The sequence below is a fragment of the Phacochoerus africanus genome, chromosome 2, assembly GCF_016906955.1.
Source record: "Phacochoerus africanus isolate WHEZ1 chromosome 2, ROS_Pafr_v1, whole genome shotgun sequence".
Lineage (NCBI taxonomy): Eukaryota > Metazoa > Chordata > Mammalia > Artiodactyla > Suidae > Phacochoerus > Phacochoerus africanus.
Genome location: NC_062545.1, coordinates 27,429,463 through 27,454,971, shown reverse-complemented (window position 1 = coordinate 27,454,971; position 25,509 = coordinate 27,429,463). Strand labels below are relative to the sequence as shown.

General features: G+C 38.8%; 1 protein-coding gene across 1 annotated transcript in view; it reads right to left on the bottom strand.

Annotated features, from left to right (window-relative positions):
* The window catches only part of MAP3K5 (mitogen-activated protein kinase kinase kinase 5), a 215,670-nt gene that overhangs the window by 83,808 nt on the left and 106,353 nt on the right, over positions 1 to 25,509 (bottom strand). The window contains exons 8-11 of the mRNA XM_047770111.1: positions 17,626 to 17,738; positions 10,057 to 10,216; positions 7,065 to 7,218; positions 151 to 258 (exon numbers count right to left, since the gene is read on the bottom strand). Of these exons, the coding sequence (XP_047626067.1) occupies positions 151 to 258; positions 7,065 to 7,218; positions 10,057 to 10,216; positions 17,626 to 17,738 (535 nt within the window). The remainder of the gene's footprint in view (positions 1 to 150; positions 259 to 7,064; positions 7,219 to 10,056; positions 10,217 to 17,625; positions 17,739 to 25,509) is intronic.

Below are 25,509 nucleotides of genomic sequence, written 5' to 3'. Positions count from 1 at the left end.
TCCATAACCAACATTTAGCAAATTTTATATGACAGATAAACACACAGTAAGCTGTTTCTTCTTATTGATGCAGGTATTTGCCAGACTATAGAAAGGCCAGGAAGGTATGAAGTCTTTCATTATTAATACTCTTGTCAGCTGTACACTTACCTTGTCATCAGGAAGCACATGCCAAATAGATATGGTCTTCTCCTCAACTTCATTGTTGATTGACAGATACGAAGGCTGATAGATTTTGGTTGGTTCTAATATTAAAACCTTGAAAACGTAAGGCAAAGAAATTAGTATTAGTGACTTAGGATTTAAGCCATTTAGAGCTATTATAACAACAGTGCACTGATGAGGCTGAATCCAATGCTGGCGTAAAACCATTTTAACTTCTGATTGCTGCTACCCCTATAAGTCCTTTGAACATTTTATGGTGTTAAGCATTTATAAGTTGCAATAATGTCATCACCTTTCATTGCTAAAGAAGTTGGAAATAAATTTTTGAAGTCCATATGTTGGCTCGCCTATCCCCAAGGAATTTACTAATATGTATTATTGAAAGCTTTTATTTTATCTTGCAATCAATTTATAATCTAGTTCTGTTTTAAAAGTGTTTTTTAATTTTAATTATTTTTTTCTAGGATAGTTGATTTAAAATGTTTTGGGTGTACAGCAAAGTGATTCAATTATACATATCTATTCTTTTTCAGATTCTTTTCCCATAATCTATTTCTACAAATATAAACACATCAAAGAAAGGCAGAAATGGGATAAAACAAATAATTCTGTGCACAGAAAAGACTCCATATGTAGAATATCACATGCTTATTTTAGATTGCCTGTAACCACATCTTATCATACAGAGGTAGTAGTATGATTTTCATTTTTTTTTTCTTTTTATAGCCGCACCTGTGGCATATGGAAGTTCCCAGGCTAGGGATCGAATCAGAGCTGCAGCTGAGGCCAATACCTTAGCCACAGCAATGCCAGATCTGAGCTGCCATCTGCTTCCTACTCCATAGCCACAGCAACACCGGATCCTTAACCCACTGAGCAAGGCCAAGGATCGAATCCCCATCCTCACAGAGACAACATCAGGGCCTTAAACTGCTGAGCCACAATGGGAACTCCTGGTTTTCAGACTCTTGTAAATAGACTGAGAAATTATTTTGATTATTATTGAAAGAGTTTTATATATGGACATAGTTGTATGAAATAATACAAATGTTTTTGCCTGGCTTGCAAGATAAAACTGGTATCTTCAATAATGCTTTGTGAGAGAAAAAGAGAGAAATAAAATTTGCTCCTATTTTGTGGACATTCTAGAGATACATGACAAGTGAGATGAGACTCTCTATCAAAGGACTGGACAATGTACTATATTATTGCAAATATCTCATGTTAGGAGCAAAGAACACTAAAAATGCCACACATGCCCTGATTTCAAAGATTCTACAAATATTATCTATTTGTACAGTGCTTAAAGGCACCTATCTAGCTCAAATTTCTTGTGCAGTCTTAAGTAGGAATATTCAGGGAAAAAAATACTTAACATTCAGAGAAACTGGAAAAATTATTTGTTATTTAAGTTCAGGTACAGAGCACTAGAGAAAGGGGATTAGAAAGTCAAAACCTTCTTTACTTGAGTATGAAAAACTTTAAGGGCACAAGAGAATTCTAGGTCAGGCTCTAGCTATGAAAACAAGATGGCATATATCATAAGTAAACACACAGTAAGAGCCCAGTGGGGAACATGGTCTGATTCAGAAAATACCAGATGAATCAAGGTCCAAATTCCAGACAACAGAGAGCTAAGTGACACTGATTAATAACGAAAATCATTCATTTTCAATCTTGGCAGAAATGGTGCTCTCAAATCTGAGTATCCCAGTATTTGTGAAATTAAAACTAATAATAGGGAATAAAAGGTGGTTTTCCCAAAATAGGATTCAAGTCACTCCACTGGCAATGAGAACACACCTTGCTCCTTAACAACAGGGGTACACTATCTAAGGTTAGAAAAGCACAGCACAGAATATCTCCTGTCTTCTTAAATGATGGATTTATTGTTGTCTCAAATATTTCTCTTTTTTTTTTTTTTTTTGCTTTTTAGAACTGCAGGCATGGCATATGGAAGTTCCCAGGCTAAGGGGCAAATCGGAGCACCAGCTGCTGGCCTATACCACAGCCAGAGCAATGCAGGATCTGAGCTATGTCTGCGACCTACACCACAGCTCATGGCAACACCAGATCCTTAACCCACTGAGCGAGGCTAGAGATTGAACCGTGTCCTCATGGATGCTAGTCGGATTTGTTTCCACTGAGCCACAATGGGAACTCCCTCAAATATTTCTAATAGGTAAAATCTGAACTATGAGTTTTTTCTATCTTGAGATAAGGAATAAAAATTGGTTGCAATTATTATTGTCTAACGTTTGCTGAGCCCTTTGAACTGCCCTTGAAATGACAAAATGTGAGGAATCTGTAGCATGCATCGTGGATGTCCCAGAAAGGCAGAGAAAAGACAAGGAAAGGGGGCGATTTGACAGAATCGGCCAAATAGAACCAGCTCGAGAGTATACACATTCTTGCTTTTAGTTTCTAGTCTTTTAGAGTGGTTAACATGCAAATTAACTGTTCACTTGAAATGAGTGAAGGAAAACAGCAAGGCCTGTATATTAAAGAGTAGCTATTAAGTAGGGTTACGTGTCTAAGCCCCTTTAGCACCTGTGAAAGCTCCACACTCCTCTTCCTTTTGCCTGACATTAAGTGAAGGGTTAGTGGTCTCTGAACTTTTCAATGTAGGAAGGAAAGAAAATATACACAGGAGAGAAGTGATGAAAAAAAATAAATGGAACTGAACCCAAATAATAATAAATGATAGGGCTGCTCAAATCACTTCCCAAACCTAAATAATAATAAATGATAGGGCTGCTCAAATCACTTCCCAAAGAAACTTGTGTCTGTTTTCTTTTGTGCAGGGTCTCTGTCATGTCTTGGAGGAATGAGCATGGCCATGGTAGTGAGATGAATGGAGACAATTAAATTAAATATTTTCTAATAAGGTTATCTGGTTTAGTCAAATCTAGTTCCAAAGAAGGATAATATAATCACCCAGTAAAGACCTACTACTGTAGCTTTCATAAGCATGAGCCACAGAAGATGCTACTCTAAGGACAGGAAGACATGTCAGTGACTGACATAGAACCAGGGGTACTGGAACTTGCCTTTCTCTCTGCAGTAGAGCAGGGGCACCAAATCCCAATGACGCAGGGAGATGGGGGAGAAGAGAGGGAAGGTGAGTGAAGCAGGAGCAACAGGGCTGTAATTGACATCTTAAATGGTAGCAGCTATTGGCTCAAGAGATGGCTGCTTTGGGAGAATCTGGTCACAAACTGCCTGGCCCTTTAATTTTTCCAAAGTAGTTAAAAATCTGGATTTTTCTGTAACTCATCTTATTTTTCACTTGACTTTTTATACACTTCATTATTATTTTTTAAGTTGAAATGCTCCGCCTTTTCATCCATTCTGTCCATCTTTCCTCTGTTTTCTTTAACACAGTAATTATACTCATCTGACATCCTTATCTGGCAACTCCAGTATGAGAATCACCTGGAGGAATACCTCTATTGGCCATTTCAGCTCTTATTATCAGTCACTTTTTCCTGCTCCTTAGAATATCTAGTAATTTTAATTACAGCTGAATGAGACATTGCAGAGGCTCAGGATAATATCTTTCCAAAGTTTGTTTGTTTGTTTTTTCTAGCTAACAGTTAAATTATTAGTGTCTGATCTGGATCCTATCAAGGCTTACTTTTATTCCAGCTTTGTTAGGGTGGGTATGCTTTAGTTTTGCCTTTACTTGGAAAGCACGGGCTCTCTGCATCTCAACTAAATGCCTGGTGTGTTCACTACAGTCTCAGCCTTCTAGCTGGGCCCATGGTCCGGCATCTTATTCCTGCTTGATATATATTCCAGAATATCTGCAGGGCTGTCAGCCTTCTAAAACATGCCCTCTGCCATTTCTGGTTCTGATCTCCTAATCAGCAAGGGAACTTATCTCAAAGTCTATTTAAGCCAGGTAGGCTTCATCCACAACCCAATTTTAATCAAATACGGGGACAGGTAGTTGTGTTTATCCAGGATGTGCTTACACCTTGTTCACATTAAGAAGTGCCCTTGGACTCAAGGGAAATACACAGGCAGGATCCTAGGACTCACTCTTCAAGACTCCCTCTTCCCCAACACCCTGGCCCTCCCATTCCAGCTGTCTTAGAACCCCAAACACCGATTCCTGCCAGCACTGCCCAGGGAGAAGCCACTTCCTTGAGCTGCAGCCAGGAAAATGACCTTAGAGAAAAAGAGCAGGTGATGCGGGACTCAACTCAGGGACCGCCTGTCTCCAGGATGGCAGTCTTGAGAGGATTGTTGTTTAATGCCTGTGAACAGTTGTTTCATATATTTTGGTGGTTTCCTTTGATGAGTTGTAAAGTGTGCTTTCCCAAGAAAAGATTATCTCAGAATTTTATAGCCATTTATAGCAGTACCAAGAATATTTACTCCATTCTTGCCAACATGGAAAGTCCAACTCTCTTTATTTTTAAATATTGGCAAGAAATTCTTTTTTTTTTAAGAATCACTGAGTGGTCTTTGAAACATAGGGACTTAACCATATGCATAACCTCACGTATAATAAGAGAAATACTAATTAAAACTACCCCCATATGCCATTTTTCATCTGTAAGTTTAGCAAAAGTACAAATCTGGTAAACAGACTTTTTTTGGAGACACCTTATAAGAGCAGGTAGTTTCACAAGTTGCCAGTGGGAATATTGATGGATATGGTCCCTATGGAAGGCAACATACAAGATAAATCAATTCTACTTCTGGGAACTTATCCTACACAGGCATTTGCACACAGGCAAAATGGCAGAAGTACAATGGTGTCTTGTGTTCATTTGCATTTTTGACTACCCAGTGAGATTAAGAACCTTTTTATATGATCACTCATTTTTCTGCTTCTTTTGCTTATCAATTTGTAGGAATTTGGGTTCTTTGTTTTTCTGCATATTAGGCCAATTGATCCTTTTGCAACATTAGTATTAAATATTCTCTCCCTAGCTAGCATTTGCCATGTTTATGGTAGATTTTAAGTTTTTTAACAAAAAACTTGAATTTTTCAAGTCAATACTTGCCTTTGGGGCTTAGAGGTCCCTTTCTTGCTCACGAAAGCGTCTCTTTCCTGGATTATATAACTATATTCTCTTACTTTCTCCCAAAGTTTTCTGGTTTTAATTTTTTTTACATTCATATTATGACGGACTCATTCACATTAAAGTAACTTAAATTAGCTCAGAAAAGCCAATATGAGTGGTTTCTTTTCATAGCCAACTTTCTTAGTCCGTCAAGTCAACAGTTGATTAAAGACTTCAATTCTGCGCTGTCTTCTTTCACCACCACATTTCCTGCCATCCGAGCACCAGCTAAAGGCAAGCTGCCAGCTCACTCTGAGATAAGTATTTTCCTAGTCTGCACATTATCTAAGCTAGAAAATAGAGTGAAGTGTTTTAGTTTGAAAGGCTTTTCAACTAAAGATCCTGCTGAGCTTATGGCTTCATCTGGAAGCAAGGGTAAAGGAAGCGTGTCAATGCCAGTGACGGATTTAATTAAATGAAACAGTTGATCCCATCAACAGGAACTTGAAAACAAGATTTCAGAAAAAGAATTGAGAGCTGCTACCACCTCTGAGTATGGAAGATTGAAACTGAGAGGGCTCAAACAGAGAGATCTATGGCATCACTTTGCAAAGAGCTGCCAGTAATTCTCAAATGTGATGCTAAAGCTATACTGCTTTGGATCATGTTCCGAGAACTATCAGGATGTGGATGGCACCAGTTGAGATGGACAAGACTTTTTTTTTTTTTTTGGCTATTTCTTGGGCCACTCCCGCAGCATATGGAGGTTCCCAGGCTAGGGGTCTAATTGGAGCTGTAGCTGCCAGCCTATGCCAGAGCCACAGCAACTCGGGATCCGAGCCGCATCTGCAACCTACACCACAGCTCACGGCAACGCCGGATCGTTAACCCACTGAGCAAGGGCAGGGATCGAACCCGCAACCTCATGGTTCCTAGTCGGATTCGTTAACCACTGCGCCACGACGGGAACTTCGGACAAGACATTTTTAAACTGTATGTGTGTGTTATACATTTAAACATCTAAATTTGATAGAGACTAGCCAAAATGAGGTGCAGACCAGAACCTATGAGGCATCATTTCTCACGAGCTAAGAGCACCATAAAAAGAGACTGGGAGCACCACGTCTAACTCTGACCCACATGAGTAACAAGTGAGAGAGGTAGGGTAACAATGCAAGGGAGGCTGACACTTTTCACCATGGTAATGCTGACGATATTGATGAGGACAGTGTCAACAAAGCTGTGGCATGAATTAAAAGCACACATCTATCTGGTCTGAAGAGAAATCTTGACTTCTTGAGCTAAGAGATAATCTTTTCCTAGGGAAGCACCCTTTACAACTGAGCCAGAAACCAAGTTTCCTAGCAAAAAGATGAAAATGTATCTCATTTCTCTGATTTTGAGAAGTACTTTTAAAAAGTAAAATTTAGGAGTTCCCGTCATGGTGCAGCAGAAACGAATCCAACTAGGAACCATGAAGTTTGATCCCTGGCCTCACTCAGTGGGTTAAGGACCCGGCATTTTGGTGAGCTGTGGTGTAGGTTGCAGACATGGCTCAGATCTGGCATTGCTGTGGCTGTGGTGTAGGCCGGCACAGCTCAGCCTGGGAATCTCCATATGCCATGGGTGCAGCCCCGAAAAGCAAAAAAAAAAAAAAAAAAAAAAAAAAAAAAAAAAAAAAGTAAAATTCAAAGCATAAGCTAAAGCAAACCCATTTGCAGAAAATACACATACCAACCAGATGATCATCATCTGTCATTTTAGGGCATGAAAACCAGTACATTAATCCTATTACAATCTCAAGTGCATGATGTTCTTTAAATAAAAGAAACAAAAAGAAACAAAATAGAAATGTCCTAGAGTTAAGTGAAAAGTACTTACTGGAAATCTAACTACGGTGACATCTGTCTTTGTGGCCTCAACCAGGAAATCCATCCAGAAGTCCACAAGTTCCTGTTTGGCAATAGGCTGTTCTGAAGTCAGCTTCACAAAATGCTTATATATCAAAATTGTCTCTACAATAGACTTAAGGTACCTAAAAATCAAAAGACATGAAGCACAAAAATAGGCAAATTTAGAACCACCTCTTCCCATGTATCCCAGTCTTACTCTGTAAATATCATTGAGTATAGCTCAGGAAAATCCACTGAATAGTTCATAATAACCTACATGGGAAAAAAGAATAAATATTTTTATATGCATTCATTTTGCTGTACACTGGAAACTAATACAACACTGTAAATCAACAATACTCCAATAAAATTATATTTAAAAAATTATTCATTCTGGGGAGTTCCTGTTGTGGCTCAGTGGGTTAAGAACCTGACTAGTATCCAAAAGGATTGGTTTGATCCCTGGCCTTACTCAGTGGGTTAAGGATCTGGGGTTGCTGTGAGCTGTGGTGTAGGTCGCAGGTGCAGCAGGTTAGATGCCGAGTGGCTGTAGCTGTGGTGTAGGCTGGCAGCTGCAGCTCTGATTGGACCCCTAGCCCAGAAACTTCCATATGCTGCAGGTGTGGCCCTAAAAAAAGAAAAAAAATTATGCATTCTCATTCACCAAACTTTACTATTTGTTACATGTCGTGCATTATCATGTGTTAGCTCATTCACAAAAATTCAATAAAGTAGGCTGTTTTACTCCCACTGAAAAGATGAGGAAACTGAGGCTTAGACAACTTAAGAAATTGGACTGGACTATACATCTACTTAAAACATGACTTTTAAAATAATACCTATGTTCTAGTCAAGGAAGAGGTTAATGCATTTGTCTTAAAATATGCTTCTTTGAGAAAGCTTTTATCAATGGACACTTTATAAGAGATATTATTTTTCTCTGAAGTAATTCAGCTCATATATACTATATGAATATCCTCACCCCTTAAGACAGATGATGCCTTGAAGGAAAAAATTTAGGAAAAAGTGAGGAGCAAAGTAATTATTGAGATAATATGTATGTAAGCACTATACTATAAAACTATAAACTATAAATAAACTATATATATATATAAAGTACAAAGTATAAATGTGGATTTTAAGTTCGTGGAAACAAAGCATTGTTTTGTGCTTGTTATTACTACTGTATAAAGTAACGTGTCTTCTTGTCAACAGCAGTCAGGATACCTCAAACCAAAGCTCTTTGCACCTGTGCTTCAGTCTCCTCCTCAACCATGAGAACGGCTGTCATAGAGAAATAATCCAGTTAATTGCACGGAAGGTGTGCATTTATTGATTGGTTCATTGATTTCATGTCACTTACTGAATGCCTGCTGTTGACATGCTACTGACAGTGCAGCCCTATTCTCAAGCTGCACACTGTGCCAAGGAGACAAAAATGTAGAAGGTCCATGAAATAAATACCCATGGAGCCGTAACCAACAAAGATACAACTAACAAAAGCTACACAGGCAATATCAATAGAGGTATGACTAAGGAAAAGAAAGAAAATTCCTGAGGCGAAAGAATCACAGGTACATAACAGCATCCACGATCTTCTCTCTGGTGTGGGGAAGGGTTTTAGGTGGGTTTATGTGGTTTATGAGCAGACGTGACCAGCAAGGGTGCCCCAGGTGGAGGAGAGTATGGGAGCACGAAGCTCAGCCTCTGCTGAGACGCATGCAGGGAGCCCAGAGCTGGCTGTTCACTGTAAACTGAGAGCAGCGTAAACCCAGGGGAATGATAAGGGCTGAGGTTTAATGACTAAGGGCGAATCTTGCTTGCCGCACCAAGGCTGTGAGAAGCCATTAAACTCTACTGATTTAAAGATTTCAATGGAGGGGGTGGATCAGACATGCATTTCAGAAAGATCATTATGGGGAGGATTTGCTAATGAAGGAGACTTGCATGTGAGGAAGAGCTTTAAGAAGCCCTGAAGGTCTGCCTTGGTGGACAGCTCCTCAAGTGGTCCCTCTGATGGAACGAGGTCAGTGGCCAGAGCTCTGAGCAGCTCCGAGCCTTTCTTGATATCCCTGTTAAGCTTTAAAGTCTGTCCAAGCTAATGGTCAATCATTACATGCGATACATACTGAAAAAATGAATAGTTCTAAATGCAGATGGAATTTTGTTTTCCTTGCTCCAATCACCACATCCACAGTGAGGCGATATGGGTGCATGCCAAGAAGAATGTGAAATTACAAAAAAACACACCTAATAGAGGAAACATCTCAATGTGTCAGTAAGCCCTAAGTGAAAAGCAAGAATGAGATTGGCTCCTGAAGGATACAAAAGGCATGTGTGGAGTTCCTGTCGTGGCGCAGTGGTTAACGAATCCGACTAGGAACCATGAGGTTGCGGGTTCGGTCCCTGGCCTTGCTCAGTGGGTTAAGGATCCAGCATTGCCGTGAGCTGTGGTGTAGGTTGCAGACGCGGCTCGGATCCCGAGTTGCTGTGGCTCTGGCGTAGGCCGGTGGCTACAGCTCCGATTCAACCCCTGGCCTGGGAACCTCCATATTCCGCGGGAGCGGCCCAAGAAATAGCAGCAACAACAACAACAACAACAAAAAAGACAAAAAGACAAAAAAAAAAGGCATGTGTTTGGAGCAGAGACCTGGGAGGCTGAGAAGGAAGCTGCAGATGTAAATTCGAGGCTTCTTCATGATTCAAATGGATGGCACTGACCAACCTGTGCTAGTAGGTCGGACAATGTGATGGAAAGGCTAGGCTTGGTGGCCGGTGGACATCATCCATGTCCAGCTAGCAGAACTTACATACAACCCAGTTTATTTATAAGCATCAGTTTTTCCTCCAGAGTCTGCATTTTATTCTCTAAGCAAATAAAATCACCTAATTGTCAGTTCAACAACTTTAACAATTTAAAAACAAGCGATAGGCGCTTTCACTAACAATGACTGTAGGAATATCTAACAATTGACTGTTACCATGCTGGTGTCTTCAGCTTAAAAAGCTTTTCAGATGCTTGAATGACTCTCAAGTGGTCATTGGCCAGGACACTTGCCCCCAGGAAAAAACCAACTTCCCAGTAGCTCTGGAGTTTTTCCAAGTTTCCTTTTTTACCAAGAAGGCTACTTAGCTTCACCCCTAGAAGATAAAGAGAGAAAATAATGTTACAAACACATGGCAGGTAGACAGAGCTGATTTTTTATTAAAAATCCAAATTAAGGTTTCATTTCTCCTTTCAGATTAAAATAGCGGTGTTAAGTTTCTAGCAAGGGCTGAAGTTCACTGTAAAAAAAAAAGTTAGACTAATCAGAACGGTACACAGAAGAAGGTGAAAATTTCCCTTTAATTTGAAAATTCCAAAACTACTAGTGTTGCAGTGATATACATCATTCCAGAATTTTTATATACGTCTGAATATGCATAAATTAAGAGGTGACAACACTCAAAATTTTGCTGTGTAACCTTCCTTTTTTTTTTTTTTATCATATCATGGATTCCTTAGTTACTTGAAAGGGAAATATGCTAAAATTCTATCAGTCAAACTAGAAATGTATAAAATATATAGAGTTTGCAAGAGTAAAAGCCTAAAATAATTAATAATTTTATATGCAAAAACAGTTACTATACATTTAGAAAGTTAAAGAAATAAAGAAACTGACAGGTAACACTGTCTCGATTATTGTTTTTAAAAAGACTTGAAATCAAGTCCATGTAAATCCTTCAACTTTGTTCTTTTTCAACATCATTTTGGTACATCTGGGTTCTTTACATTTCATTCTAACTTTTAATCCCTACTCTCCCTTGTACTATTTTTGCATTTGTAAGTATTGCTTAAAAAGAATATGCTTCTGGGAGTTCCCGTCGTGGCGCAGTGGTTAACGAATCCGACTAGGAACCATGAGGTTGCGGGTTCAGTCCCTGGCCTTGCTCAGTGGGTTAACCATCCGGCGTTGCCTTGAGCTGTGGTGTAGGTTGCAGACACGGCTCGGATCCTGCATTGCTGTGGCTCTGGTGTAGGCCGGTGGCTACAGCTCCAATTTGACCTCTAGCCTGGGAACCTCCATATGCTGCGGGAGTGGCCCAAGAAATAGCAAAAAATAAAAAATTTTAAAAAAAGAATATGCTTCTGGAGTTCCCATCATGGTGAGTGGTTAACGAATCCGACTAGGAACCATGAGGTTGTGGATTCGGTCCCTGGCCTTGCTCAGTGGGTTAAGGATCCAGCATTGCCGTGAGCTGTGGTGTAGGTTGCAGACGCGGCTCAGATCCTGCATGGCTGTGGCTTTGGTATAGGCCGGTGGCTACAGCTCCGATTCCACCCCTTGCCTGGGAATCTCCATACGCTGCAGGAGCAGCCCTAGAAAAGGCAGAAAGACAAAAACAAAAAACAACAAACATACAAAAAAAAACCCAGAATATGCTTCTGCAGAGTTGTTTAGTGCCACTAACATCTACAACATATGCCAGGAAAGTCACTTATTTATCTATTGTCTTTTTAGGCCTGCATGTGGGGCATATGAAGGTTCCCAGGCTAGGGATCGAATTGGAGTTGCAGCTGCCGGTCTACACCGCAGCCATAGTGACACCATATCCGAGCTGCATCTGAGACCTACCTATACCACAGCTTGTGGCAACACCGGATCCCTAACCCACTAAGCAGGGCCAGGGATCGAACCTGAATCCTCATGGATACTATGTCGGGTTCTTAACTTGCTGAGCCACAACGGGAATTCTAGGAAAGTTAGTAAGTGTCAGGCAAGTGATTGGAGATTTGGGAGTGAGGTAAAAAGATGGAATATCATAGAGCGGCATAAGGCCATTCAAGGACTGTCCAGGGAAAGTGTAGCTAGTTCGTCTCACTATTTGCTATTTATTAATAATCTCAGAGTTACAGAAGTTTACTTGCTAACTTGTTCAGTAGAGATGCCAATAATTTCTGTCTAGTGAAATAGTTAATCTCTAAGATTTATAATCTGCTGGTCATAAACTAGCTTTTTAAAAAACTTAAACTCAGAAATCTGATTCTAGCATTGCTTTGTTAAATTATGAATATTCTAGCTTCTTAAACTCACTTGAAATAGGACATAACCTCTTACTGTTCCCATGAGTTAAATCAAATCTTTTATATCTTATATTTACTGAGTAATGAATTTACCTTTTTGAAATACTTTAATGGAAAAAAATCTATAAAAAAACCTTTATACTGCTTTTTATTATATAACTCCATGTAAGCCATGGGTATCTTAGGAAAAAGCCTATTTGGGAATTCTTCACATTTTGTAACAATAAATTAAGAAGAGAATAGCTTTGCCACCTTAAAATTTCATGAGACTGAAAAAAATCATACATGTGTATGTAATGACATCTATGATCTCCTACTGGGACATAAAAAATAGAACAAACACAAATGGAAGAAGAACGTGCAGGGGCAAAATAAGATACTAAAAATGTGTGTCTCTATCAACTTCACTTGAAAACAAACATCTCTTTTTTGTGTCTTATTTGCAGAACAATGAATGCAGGACTGACTGATGTAGGACCAAATCATTTAAATATTTAATAGGGATTATGAAAGTACTTAGCAGTAACATTACAATATTAGTTTTAAAATTAAATTTCATATTTATTCTTACACATCATAAATTCATTCTATGAGAGTGATATTTAGCTTTGGTCATGGCATAAATGTGTCACATGATTGTGACACTGAGCCTTTCAGCATTTGGACAAAAAGTATTTTTTTTTAATGGCAGAGTATTTTTTACTAAAATACTCCTCATTTTAACTTTCCATTGTGAAGAACATCAAACATACATGAAAGTAGAAGAAACACTACTGTGAATGGCCACATTTTCAATGACTGCTAACATTTTGCTATTGCTTCATCTCCTTGAATATTTTTGCTGAATCATTTCAAATTAAATTACAGATATCATGACAATTCACCCTTAAACACTGCATCAAATACCTTTAAAAATTCTCCTACGTATCCTATTTGATTATTGCATCTAACAAAAATAATTCCCTCAATTATCTAATATCTGGTCCTAAGTCATGTTCCCTAACTGTTTCCCAAATATCTCCTATAGTCTGTAAAAAAAAAAAAAGAAAAAAAAAGGAATCTAAAACTGCATCTGTTTTTTATATCTCTAGGTCTCTTTTACCCTGACCAATCCACCCACACTTTTTTCCATGATATTGATTTTTTTTTTCTTTTTAGGGCCACACCTGCAGCACATAGAAGGTCACTGGCTATTGGAGCTGCAGCTGCTGGCCACAAACACAGCCACAGCAACATTGGATCCAAGCTGCATCTGTGACCTATGCCACAGCTTGCAGGCAAAGCCAGATCCTTAACCCACTGACTGAAGCCAGGGATCGAACCCACATCCTCACAGACACTATGTCGGTTTCTTAACCTGCTGAGTTACAACGGGAACTCCTCCATGACATTGACTCTTTGAAGAGACCAGGAAGGAGGTTCTGAAGAATGTCTTTACGTTCTGGATCTGTCTGATTGCACTTTGTAGTATTATCTGACTTATTTCTCTAGCCAACTGTAATTCCTATTAACTGATTGTTAGATCTGAAGGTTTGGGTTAAACATTTTTGGCGGGAGATTTCATAGGAGATGCTGCTTACTTCACGTTCACTGTATCAGGTGGCAACCCACCATTAGGGATGCCAGTTGCATCCCTGACAGCTGGATCCCTGGGGGGACATATACAATGGACGGCACAGGTCCATTTGTTCCTTTGTGATTAGCAAGCAATCTGTGGGTGAGCTCCGGTATCATGTAAATATGGCGAATGAAAATTTAAAAAAATAAACATCTTCTCTTAATGGTTTTAGTTCTAATTGATGATCCTTGTCAGAATCATCACTATCATTATCAGCTTTCTCATTCCTTCTACTTTATTAGATGCCACTCTTGAAGAACTCATTCTCCTGAAGACTATATAGTTTGTATGTAGGATGCCTTAGGAAGAGCTTTATCTCCTCAACTGGATGAACTACAGTATCCTTTTCAAAGGAAGGGAAGGGACTAAATTTTTTTCCCTATAATTTGCAATTTTCTGAGAATCTGGTCAACCCCATATATGACAATTGTTGTTTTTTTGTTTGTTTGTTTTTGGGGCCGCAGTTGTGGCGTATAGAAGTTTACAGACTAGGGGTCAGATTGGAGCTACAGCTCCTGGCCTACACCACAGCCACAGCAACGCCAGATCCAAATCGACTCTGTGACCTACACCACAGCTCATGGCAACACCAGATCCTTAACCCACTGAGGGAGGCCAGGGATCAAACCAAATCCTCATAGGTCCCAGTCGGGTTCGTTACCACTGAGCCACAATGGCAACTTCTCTGTGTTTTTAAATCCTCATGGTAAATAGCCAAAAAAAAACATCAATGACTACTCAAAAACTGAGAAAGTAAAGCAGATCATGAAGCAATTAGTCATAACCTCAAACAAACACACTACTAGAATTGAGAGTCTTTGCACAACAGATTATGTTGGGTTCGTTACCACAGAGCCATGATGGGAACTCCCATCTTAATTTTTAATTGTTTACCATTTATAAATGAGTCAAATTTCAAAATACAACTAAAGAAAATATTTCCTAAAATCCAATTATTATCAGAACTCAAGAACTCTAATTTATGTGTTCACTGGGAATCAACAGAAAAAATGGAGGATGTAATTTATATCTTATAAATTAGTTATCTTATTTATATCAGAAAATTTGGATTAAAAAAAGCATGCAGTTGTATATTTTTAAATATGCCAAAAATGTTTTAGTCTTGTTTTTTATCATACACTATTAATATCATTATTATTAAAATATTCATTTATTTGGTCAACCTGTTTTTGAGAATTCCTTTAATCCCATTTCACCATATAAATATTAACTTTAGATCAACCTAGTTTTTTTTTTTTTTTTGTCTTTCTGTCTTTTTAGGGCTGTACCCACAGCATGTGGAGGTTCCCAGGCTAGGGGTCCAATTGGAGCTACAGCTGCCGGCCTACACCACAGCCACAGCAACAAGGGATCCCAGTCACATCTTTGACCTACACCACAGCTCATGGCAACACCGGATCCTTAACCCACTGAAGGAGGCCAGGGATCCAACCCACAACCTCATGGTTCCTAGTCAGATTCGTTATTCGTTTCCGCTTCGCCATGACAGGAACTCCCCCTAGATCAACCTATGTTAATCAACATAATTTATTATTGAGTAGAATCTAAATTAGTGAGTTTTAACTGCCTTTTAGTTATTAAGAACGTGCAATTTCGTACATAGTATTTTAGAAGCCTAAAAATTAGCTCTTATAGGAGCTAAAAATTCATTATCAACTCATATTTTTAATCTGTGTATGTTTTGAAATTTCCAAAATTAGAAATTCAACTTCATATGTTTTCAAATGCTTGTTCAAGATGTATTATGAGTGAGCTCTTCTTGTAAAAAATTGAAGTATATTTCCTTTACAAAGTTACATTAATCACAGTTCCTCAAACCTCAGAGTGCTGGCCATTCTTTTCTTCTTTTCAACTTTTAAAAGCTATAATTGGCATAGCATTGTGCAAGTTTAAGGTGTATAATGTGCTGATTTGATACGCTTACATCTGGCAAAATGATTACCGCTATAGCATTGGCTGACACCTCAATTACGTCATGTAGTTTCCTTTTCTTTTTTGGGGTGAGAACATTTAAGATCTACTCCCTTAGAAGAATGCTGACCATCTTAATCTGAGATTTAACTTAAAAATGAGAATTTAGAATAGGTAAATTTCAAAACACTATGTTATGGCTCTACCAACACATTCAAATCAGTGTCAATTTCTATGATGATCTGGAAGCTTCAGCCTCAAGTTCAAGAACAGAGCAATAAAAATCATTTTTAGATCACAGATGCATACAGAATCGTGGCTAGTATAGAGTAGTGAAAATAATCTTAGATGCAGAATTTTATTGTAATCATAATTTCTGAAAAGTACACGTATTTTTTTCTGACTTCATTTGCCAACTAAAAAAAGTACTTCAGGTAAAGCTTTGTGCATTGAATATCACTGAAGTCCAGCAGTGATAAGCACTGTATCATTCTTTCAGTCTGGGTCTTTTAAAAAGTACTTTATACTCAAACTTTACTTGCCTTCAAAGATTTCCCAGAATATTACATAAGGCTATTTTATAATCCTCCCCAAATAATGTAAAAAGAAGTCCAGGGCTCATTGCTTTCCTTATACAAGAATAAACAAAACATTCTCCAGTTAAAAATCATTAATGGAAACGTTTCTTCTACAATTTATAGCTTCACAAAGATCAGTTTTTTCTCCTCTATGAAAAATATGGCAATAGATATCTATGTCTGTAGTAAAAATTCTTACAAGAGTTGGAAGGGTTCTCTGAAAGAGGGTGGTTAGACACTCAAGAGAGAGTAAAATCGGATTACCTTAGACAGCATCCAGCATCTTGGACCTTAAAAAATGTTATGAAAGGCAGAATCAAGGAAATTACACAAAATTTATTTACTAAGTGGTCTAATTTTTTTAAATTCCAAAGAGAAGTCAGCATATGAGACAGTGCCCACTGATAAAAGGGACAGAATTACATTCAGTCAATGGCTACAATTCAGAGATGGTCTCTGAGGGGACCAGTCCCTGCCAAGACTGCCATCTGCTTGACCTGTTGTTCTGGGCTTTGGGAGGTGCACTTCCAACAACACTGAGATCATAGGGCAGGTGTGCATGAGAAATAGAAATAAAATATCAGAGTTCTCCCTTCCTTCCTTTCCTTTCTTCCTTCCCTTCTTCCTTCCTCTCTTTCCTCCCTCCCTCTTCCTTCCTTCCTCTCTTCCTTCTTTCCTTCCTTTTCTCTTTCTCTTTTCTTTCTTTCTTCCTTCTTCTTCCTTCTTCTCTTCTTTCCTTCCTTCCTTCTATCTCTTTTCTTATCCTTCCTTCTTCCTATCCTTTTCTTTCTTTACTCATCCTCTCTCTCTCTCTCTCTCTCTCTCTCTTTCTTTCTATTCCTTTCTTTCCTTCTTTCTTCTTTCTTCTTATCTTTCTTTCTTCTTTCCTTCTCTTGGTCTTTCTTTCTTCCGCTCCTTCTTCCCTCTCTTTCCTTCCTTCCTAGTCTCTCAAATCTGCAGTCGGTTCTCTCTCTCTCTTTCTTTCTTTCTCTTTTCTTTTTTCTTTCACCAGGAAAGCAGAATCAATCTAGTAGGATGCTTTCTGGATGTTCTGTAAAACATCACCTTATTTAGGAGTTGAGGGCTGAATGTAGATAATAAAACCAAGAGTTGGAATAAAAAATATTAACCAAGGGATTTTTAGACTCAGGTAAAATAAACTAAAAACTGAATTACATCCCAATGTCAGGATTCTGCACCACAGTATAAAATATGAAACAAGGAGACATAGTTTGCTTTTTTTCAGGAAGTCAAATGAGATAGAAAACAAATGGACTATCTGTCAAAGATTCCTTTTCTTTCCACCAAATTGGGTCCAGTTTCTTGATTTCCATGTAAAATATCAATACATAATTACCAACTTTTCGGAGTTCAAAGGAAGATTCAAATTGGTGCCCAGATGCCAGGAGGAGGACCGCATAATTAATTCCTGACTGTAGTGTTGGCTCAGATTCAAATGCCTTTTTGAACCTGTAAAAAAAAAAAATGTACAAGTTTACTTTCTCGATCATGAAACTGAGTTTGCAATAGGTTCTGTTTGCATAACTCCAAGGCCTGAGCAAGTAAAAATATTCCACTGGCCTTCACCCCAGAATCTAGTGTGCTATTAGGATTTAATGCTTAAGTAACTGCATGTCCTTACCCTCAGCAACATGGCATTCCCCGCCTTCACTCAGCCTCACCACAGCAGCCCTGGTCTTTTAAAAATTCCTCTCTTCAACAGTCTTCCAGAAATGTGAGACACCGTGTGTGTGTGTGTGTGTGTGTGTGTGTGTGTGTGTAAGCTTGCGTTAGAGGTGAAAATGTAAAGATAAGAACCCTGCACACATTTTTTTAAAGTGGTTTTCAAAAAGCTTTAAAAAATACACAGAGCAGTGAAGATCATCTAGGTAACATACTGAATCAATCACTTCCATAGCGTGATAGAGAAATGCAACAAGCAATGTCGCTTCCTTAATTTCTAATAAGAAATTAACAAAAACAGATTGTGCCTGAGCATACTAATTTTGGCTCAAAGAGAATGAGGACCCTTTTCTGAATATTCATAAAACTGAATATCAACCTTTAAAAATGCTTTGACATTTGAAAAGACTTCAGTGCTTGTACATCCACTGTATTTTCAAGGTCATACTTCCCAGGATCCGTTCAAGGTTCTCCTCACATACATCATTAGTGGGCAACAACACTCAATACTATTTCACATGAGAGAATGAAGAAGAACAAAACTGAAATAAATGCTCCAGAAACTGAGACAAACAAGAAATAAATGCTCCAGAGACTGAGACAAACATGAAAAATGAAATCTCTATTTAAAAAAAATCAGATTGAGGAATTGCCACTGTGGCTCAGCAGGTTAAGAACCTGATTGGTGGAGTTCCCGTCGTGGCTCAGTGGTTAATGAATCCGACTAGGAACCATGAGGTTGTGGGTTCGATCCCTGGCCTCGCTCAGTGGGTTAAGAATCTGGCGTTGCTGTGAGTTGTAGGTCACAGACTTGGCTCAGATCCCGAGTTGCTGTGGTGAAGGCCAGTCTCCGATTAGACCCCTAGCCTGGGAACCTCCATATGCCACAGATGTGGCCCTAGAAAAGACAAAAACAAGCAAACAAACAAACAAACAAAAACCTGATTGGTAGCCATGAGGATGTGGGTTCAATCCCTAGGCTCGCTCAGTGGGTTAAGGATCCAGCATTGCCATGAGCTGTGGTGCAAGTCACAGATGCAGCTTGCATCCCTGTGTGTTGCTGTGGCTGTGGTGTAGGCTGACAGTTGTAGCTCTGATTCAACCCCTAGCCTGGGAATTTCCATATGTCGCAGGTGCAGCCATAAAAAGAGGGGGGAAAAATTAGACTGAGGAAAACACAAGGACTAAACACCTAATGAATGACCATTTAATGATACAAAAAAAAAAAAAGGATTCTTAGAGGAAAACACATTAAAATTCCAAGACAAAGCCATTCCTATTAAAATCATTAATTGTGAAAATGAAAGATGAGAATAGTAAAAATGGTAGCTGGACCATTGGTATGTTAGAGTAGACTCTTGGCTTTACTTACACTTGAAATTTTCCATAATTTAAAAAGGTAAGTTAAATGGTGAAAGAAAAGGAAAAGTATATCTTTTCTGAATATTGAGAATCATGTACGCTTTTTAAGGGTCTTACTTTAAAAAAAAATTTTATGGCCGCACTTGTGGCATACAGAAGTTCCTGGGCCAGGGACTCAATCCAAGCCACAGCTGCAACCTACACCACAGCTGTGGCATTGCCAGATCCTTTAATCCACGGCCCCCATCGGGCTGGGGAGCAAACCCATGCCTCTTCAGTGACCTGAGCCACTGCAGTTGGTCTTAATCCACTGTGCCACAGTGGGAACTCCAGGTCTTGCTTTTTATTTATTTATTTATTTATTTTTAAAATAGAACAGATATCTCTGAAAGGAAACAAGATCAAATAAGTATTAATCTTAACAAGTTGGCTTGGAATGAAAAAAAAATTTCCAACTGCATCATTGTTGCTGATTAAAAATCATCTTTAATCTCTCCAGAAGTACAGGTGTTTCCCAAATCTAAAATGGAAAAAGTATGTGCCCAGACTGCTGATATCTAACGCAGGTCATATGGAGGAAACATATAATTTATAAGTCTTAGACTCATATAAGCCCCAAAGGTCTTTGAGTTTGTTCAGAGGTGAGTAGGAGGTCCCAGTAAAAAAAGATACAGGAGAGGAGTTCCCGTCGTGGCTCAGTGGTTGACGAATCCGACTAGGAATCATGAGGTTGCAGGTTCGATCCCTGGCCTCCCTCAGTGGGTTAAGGATCCGGTGTTGCCATGAGCTGTGGTGTAGGTCACACACTAGGCTCGGATCCCACATTGCTGTGGCTCTGGCGTAGGCTGGGGGCTATAGCTCCAATTTGACCCCTAGCCTGGGAACCTCCATATGCCACGGGAGCGGCCCAAGAAAAGGCAAAAAAAAAAAAAAGATACAGGAGGAGAAAGGAGTTAATATCTTTCTACCAACACTTTCTACCAACACTTTCTCCTAATTCGTATCAAGATACGTATTATTTTTCAACAAATTCTTTCATTTCTCCTAAAAAAAAAACCCCATGGAATACTTCTCTTAAAATATATTTAAAGGAAGGCGCAAAAAGCAAGACAATCCCAAATCAATCAACAAATATTGGCTAAGTGCTGCCTATGTGCTAAACTAACCAAAAATTAAAAACTGGGCTTATATCTGTTCTTCTGTTACCATAAACAACACATTCTAAAGTATTTTAAGCAAAATACAGATACAAATGATAATTTATATCTTCTATGGCTCACAGTACTTCATAATAATTAGGTTGGGTATTGAAAAGAAAGCCTTAGGAAGTAGGAATTCTCACACACTGTAAAAGTAAATTAGTACAATATTTCTTAGCAGAAATTTGCCAATATCTACACAAAATTGTAAAATATAAAAAATTAATGCATACCGGTTGACATAATATTTCCATATCTATGAATTTATACTAAGGAAAAACATTAAATATGCAATCAGAAATATGGTTCCAAGGATATTTGTTACAAAATGAAAAAGTACTTTCTAAATTTCCAACAATATTATAAAATGTAATATGGAATAAAATGTTTTCCAAATGTTGGAAAGCTATGTAACCATTTAAAATGTACAAGAATACTCAAAGTCAGGGGAAAGCTTGAGTTTCCAAATAAGATGTAATAGTCTACTTGAGAGCCAACCCTCCTGTTAAAACAAGTAGGCAAGAAAAAGAATATACATCAAAAACTATAACTTTTTAAATTATAGTTGATGTATGATATTGTGCCAATTTATGCTGAACAGCAAAGGGATTCAGTCATATATATATACACACACACACATTCTTTTAAAAAATATTATTTTCCATCATGGTCTATCCCAGGAGGTTGGATATAGTTCCCTGTGCTATACAGTAGGACCTCATTGCTTATCCATTCTAAAAGTAATAGTTTGAATCTACTAACTCCAAACTCCCAGCCCATCCCACTCTCTCCTCCCTCCCCTTTGGCAACCATCAGTCTGTTCTCTATGTCTATGAGTCTGTTTCTGGTTTGTAGATAGGTTTGTTTGTGTCATATTTTAGACTCCACATATAAGTGATATCATATGGTATTCATCTTTCTTTTTCTGACTTACTTCAGTTAGTATGATAATCTTTAGTTGCATCCATGTTGCTTCAAAAACATGTACTTCTAGACATTGGAGATCTATGGAAGCAGCAACAACAAAATCATTGAAATAAAAACTCTAAGAGTTGCCACTGTGTTGCAGTGGGTTAAGAATACAACTGCAGTAGCTTGGGTTGCTGCAGAGGCACGGGTTCAATCCCCAGCTAGGTGCAGTGGGTTAAGGGATTCGGCATTGCCACAGTGGTATTTGGCATGGCAGCTGCAGCTCAGATTCAGTTCCTGGCCTGGGAACTTCCATATGCCGTGGGTGCAGACATTAAAAAACAACAACAACAAAACACAAAAACTCCAAAGAGTGATGTGTCTTTCCAAGGAGAGCTGAATTGCTTTTGTCTCTGTAGAAGCATTGGCTGATTCTGACCAGTATAGGCTTGGCATAGGCAGAGAAATTCTACCTATTTGAAACTCTACCAGGGAAAAGAGAAACAAGTTTATTTCCTGATAGTTGCATGGGTGAAACCTGGAGGAACCCCAAACATGTGGTCAGTTTTCTCCAGGGGACATTAGTTGAGTGCTGGGGCTGTCTGGGTGGTTGGAGATGAGGTGGGGCTGTAATGGCAGAGTGAAACCCAAAGTCTGGCAGTACCTAGGAATGAAGTGCTACTAGAGTGAGTAGCTGCAGCAAGTACATGACAATCTCGTCCAAATTCTGGAGCTGTACAACACATGAGAACAAAAAGTTAAACTCGGAGTTACCGTCATGGCTCAGTGGTTAATGAACCTAACTAGCATCCATGAGGATGCAGGTTCAATCCCTGGCCTCGCTCAGTGGGTTAAGGATCCGGCACTGCTGTGAGCTGTGGTGTAGGTTGCAGATGCGGCTGGGGTCCCATGTTGCTATGGCTGTGGTGTAGGCTGGCAGCTATAGCTCCAATTCGACCCCTAGTCTGGGAACCTCCATACGCCGTGGGTGGTGGCCCTAAAAGGACAGAAAGGCAAAAAAAAAAAAAAAAAAAGAAAGAAAGAAAAGAAGAAGTTAAACTGAAAATTCAGAAGGGGAGCTATAAAATCTCACACAGTATTTAAGGGATAAAAAGATAAAGCCCTGCTTGGCTCTCAACTGAAAGCTGAGGGTGGTCACATCCAGAAGGGACAAAACAGAGACAGACGGGGTCGACTAAAACTGAAACCCAGACCAACTCAACTCAAAGGCATTTTTTGAGGTAATCTTCTCATCCTGTCTGGCCAACAGAGGAAAGTGAGAGCCATTTACAAAACAAAATAAAATCATCCTCAGTCTTAACCATTCTTATTTACAAAATTGTATGGTGTACAATAAAGAATTAGAGTCAAAAGAAAGAGTCAAGAAAATGTGACCAATAAACAAAAGAGCAAAAAAAGATGAAAGGACCTGACTCACAGATAATTCAGATGCTGGAGTTTGTAGACAAAGACTTTAAATAATTATTGCAAATATGGTAAAGAGAACTTCCCATTGTGGCTCAGTAAGTTAAGGACCTGACATTGCCTCTGTGAGGCTATGGGTTTGATATCTGGCCTCACTCAGCGGGTTAAGGATCTGGCATTGTTGCAAGCTGTGGTGTAGGTCGCCCATGCGGCTCAGATCCAGTGTTGCTGTGGCTGTGGCGTAGGCTGCACCTGCAGCTCTGATTTGACCCCTATCCTTTCATATGCTGCAGGTGTGGCTCTAAAAAGAAAAAAAAATGGTGAAAAAAGTTGAGGAAAAAATGGAAAAATGAATGAAAAGGCAAATAATCTCACAGAGAGTTGGAATATTAAAAAAATCAAATAATCTAGAACTAAAATACACCAATACCTTAAAATGATAATTCATTGTAAGGGTTTAACAGCAGACTAGACAGAACAGAAATCAGATTTGATGAAATAAAAAAAGAAAACAGATCCATAAAATGTATCTAAATGGAAGCAGAGAGCAGAAACGGTAGGGGAAAAAAAAACCCCAGAGCATAAGACACATAGGAGATAGTTAAATGGTCTAACATATGTATCACTGTAGCCCCAGAAAGAGGAAAACAAAAATGCAAAAAAAAAAATATCTGAAGACATAAGGCGAAAAATACTCCGAAACTGTTGAAAATATTAACCTATAGATTCAAGAAGCTCAGCAAACCTCAAGCAGGATAAAATAAAATAAGCACAGCCTACACTCTGAAACCAAAGACAAAGAGGAAAATCTTAAAATCAGCCAAAGAGAAAAAGAGATACTACCTTCAAAGGAGCAATAAAATTGATAGCTGACTTTGCAATACAAACTATGGAAGTCAAAAGATAAGGTAATGACATCTTTGGAGTAATAAAAGAAAAAAAAGAAAAGGTGTAAGACATATTTTCAAACAAGCAAAAACTGGCAGAATTAGTTGCCGGCAGATCCACACCTAAGAAAAAATACTCTAAGTAATCAGGTTAAAGGATAGTGATTCTAGGAGTACCCATCGTGGCTCAGTGGTTAATGAATCCGACTAGGAACCATGAGGTTGAGGGTTTGATCCCTGGCCTCGCTCAGTGGGTTAAGGATCCAATGTTGCCATGAGCTGTGGTGTAGGTTGCAGACCATGCTCGGATCCCATGTTGCTGTGGCTCTGTTTAGGCCAGTGGCTACAGCTCCGATTCGACCCCTAGCCTGGGAACCTCCATATGCCGTGGGAGCGGCCCTAGAAATGGCAAAAAGACAAAAAAAAAAAAAAAAAAGGATAGTGATTCTAGTTGGAAGCACGGAACTGCAAAATGAACATTAGGAAGGGTAAATATTTGACTGTATAAAATATATTGACTTTTTAAATTATTGAATTTTTAATCTGCTTTAAGTTTCCTTCCTTGTTCAATGAGTGGTAAAGTTCAAATCTAAGGTAGACTCTAAAAGCTGTGGGTTGACATCACTAGGGAATGACTAAAAGCATAATATGAAAAGTATTACTAAAGTGCTAAAAGGGATACAATGTAATTCTAAATTAACAAAAAAGGGGGGGGACTAAAGGAACAAAGAACATAATGAAATAAATAGAAAATAAATAGCAAGATGGTAGACATAACTGTAACTATCAGTTACCAGGTGATTACAAAATACTTGATGGATGAAGAAAAGCTGCATCCATTTCTTACCAAGAGCCAGGCCGAGACAAGAGATAAATACAGCCAGCCGTATAATCTATTCGCTTCTTTGGTAGTCTAAATCCTGACCTTGATTAAACCGTATGACCAGAAAGCTACATCCTTGGATTACATTAAATTAGTGAATTGCCTATCACCTTCACCACACTGCATTTTAATGTTACTGGAATTCACTATTTAATAAAAATATTGAGGCTATTATTTATATAGCTTCATTGTTGCCTACTTAGGGTCTTACAAGAGAAATTCCTTTAATTTATTGCCAGGGAGAATACAGCATCCTCTGAAGCAGTGGCATAGGATTCATTTTTCATGCTATTGCTAAAAAGCTTATTGGCTCGAAGCTCAGTTAGACCAAGAATGTTGATCCTTATTACTGGCATATTTGTGTTCCTTGGCGCTAACTTTCCATCTATAATTTATCATTTCACTGTTCTTTAAAAATCCAAACTTGATAAAAAAAATACATAAAGATGCTAAAATACGAACCTATCCATTTCAGCTACAGAGGACGTACCAGTCATTTTAGGGTAAGTGTGCCAAGTACCAAGAGCAAAGCCAGGTTTCTACATCAGCTCTGCTCCACATTGGTCTCCCCCTGGGACCTGGCCTGAAAGAGCAGCTTTCTCCAGAAAATGGCTTTTAAAGCTCTTGCTGATAAAGAGCATCAACCAACACCCACCCCGCCCCCCAACCTGGTGTCATGGGGTGGGAAAACACAATCTTCCTGGGAACAAGACAGTGTATTTCTAACGGTAATACCGTCTAGCACTGATGATATTCTCTATGACAGGAAGCTGGGGTTCCTATCAGACAGCAAAAGAAACAGTAATCATAGCTGCCTCTCAGGGCTGGGCAGCTACTGGGTACAGGCATTGCACTTGACACTTCAAGCATAATCTTTTTGATTGTGACAACTC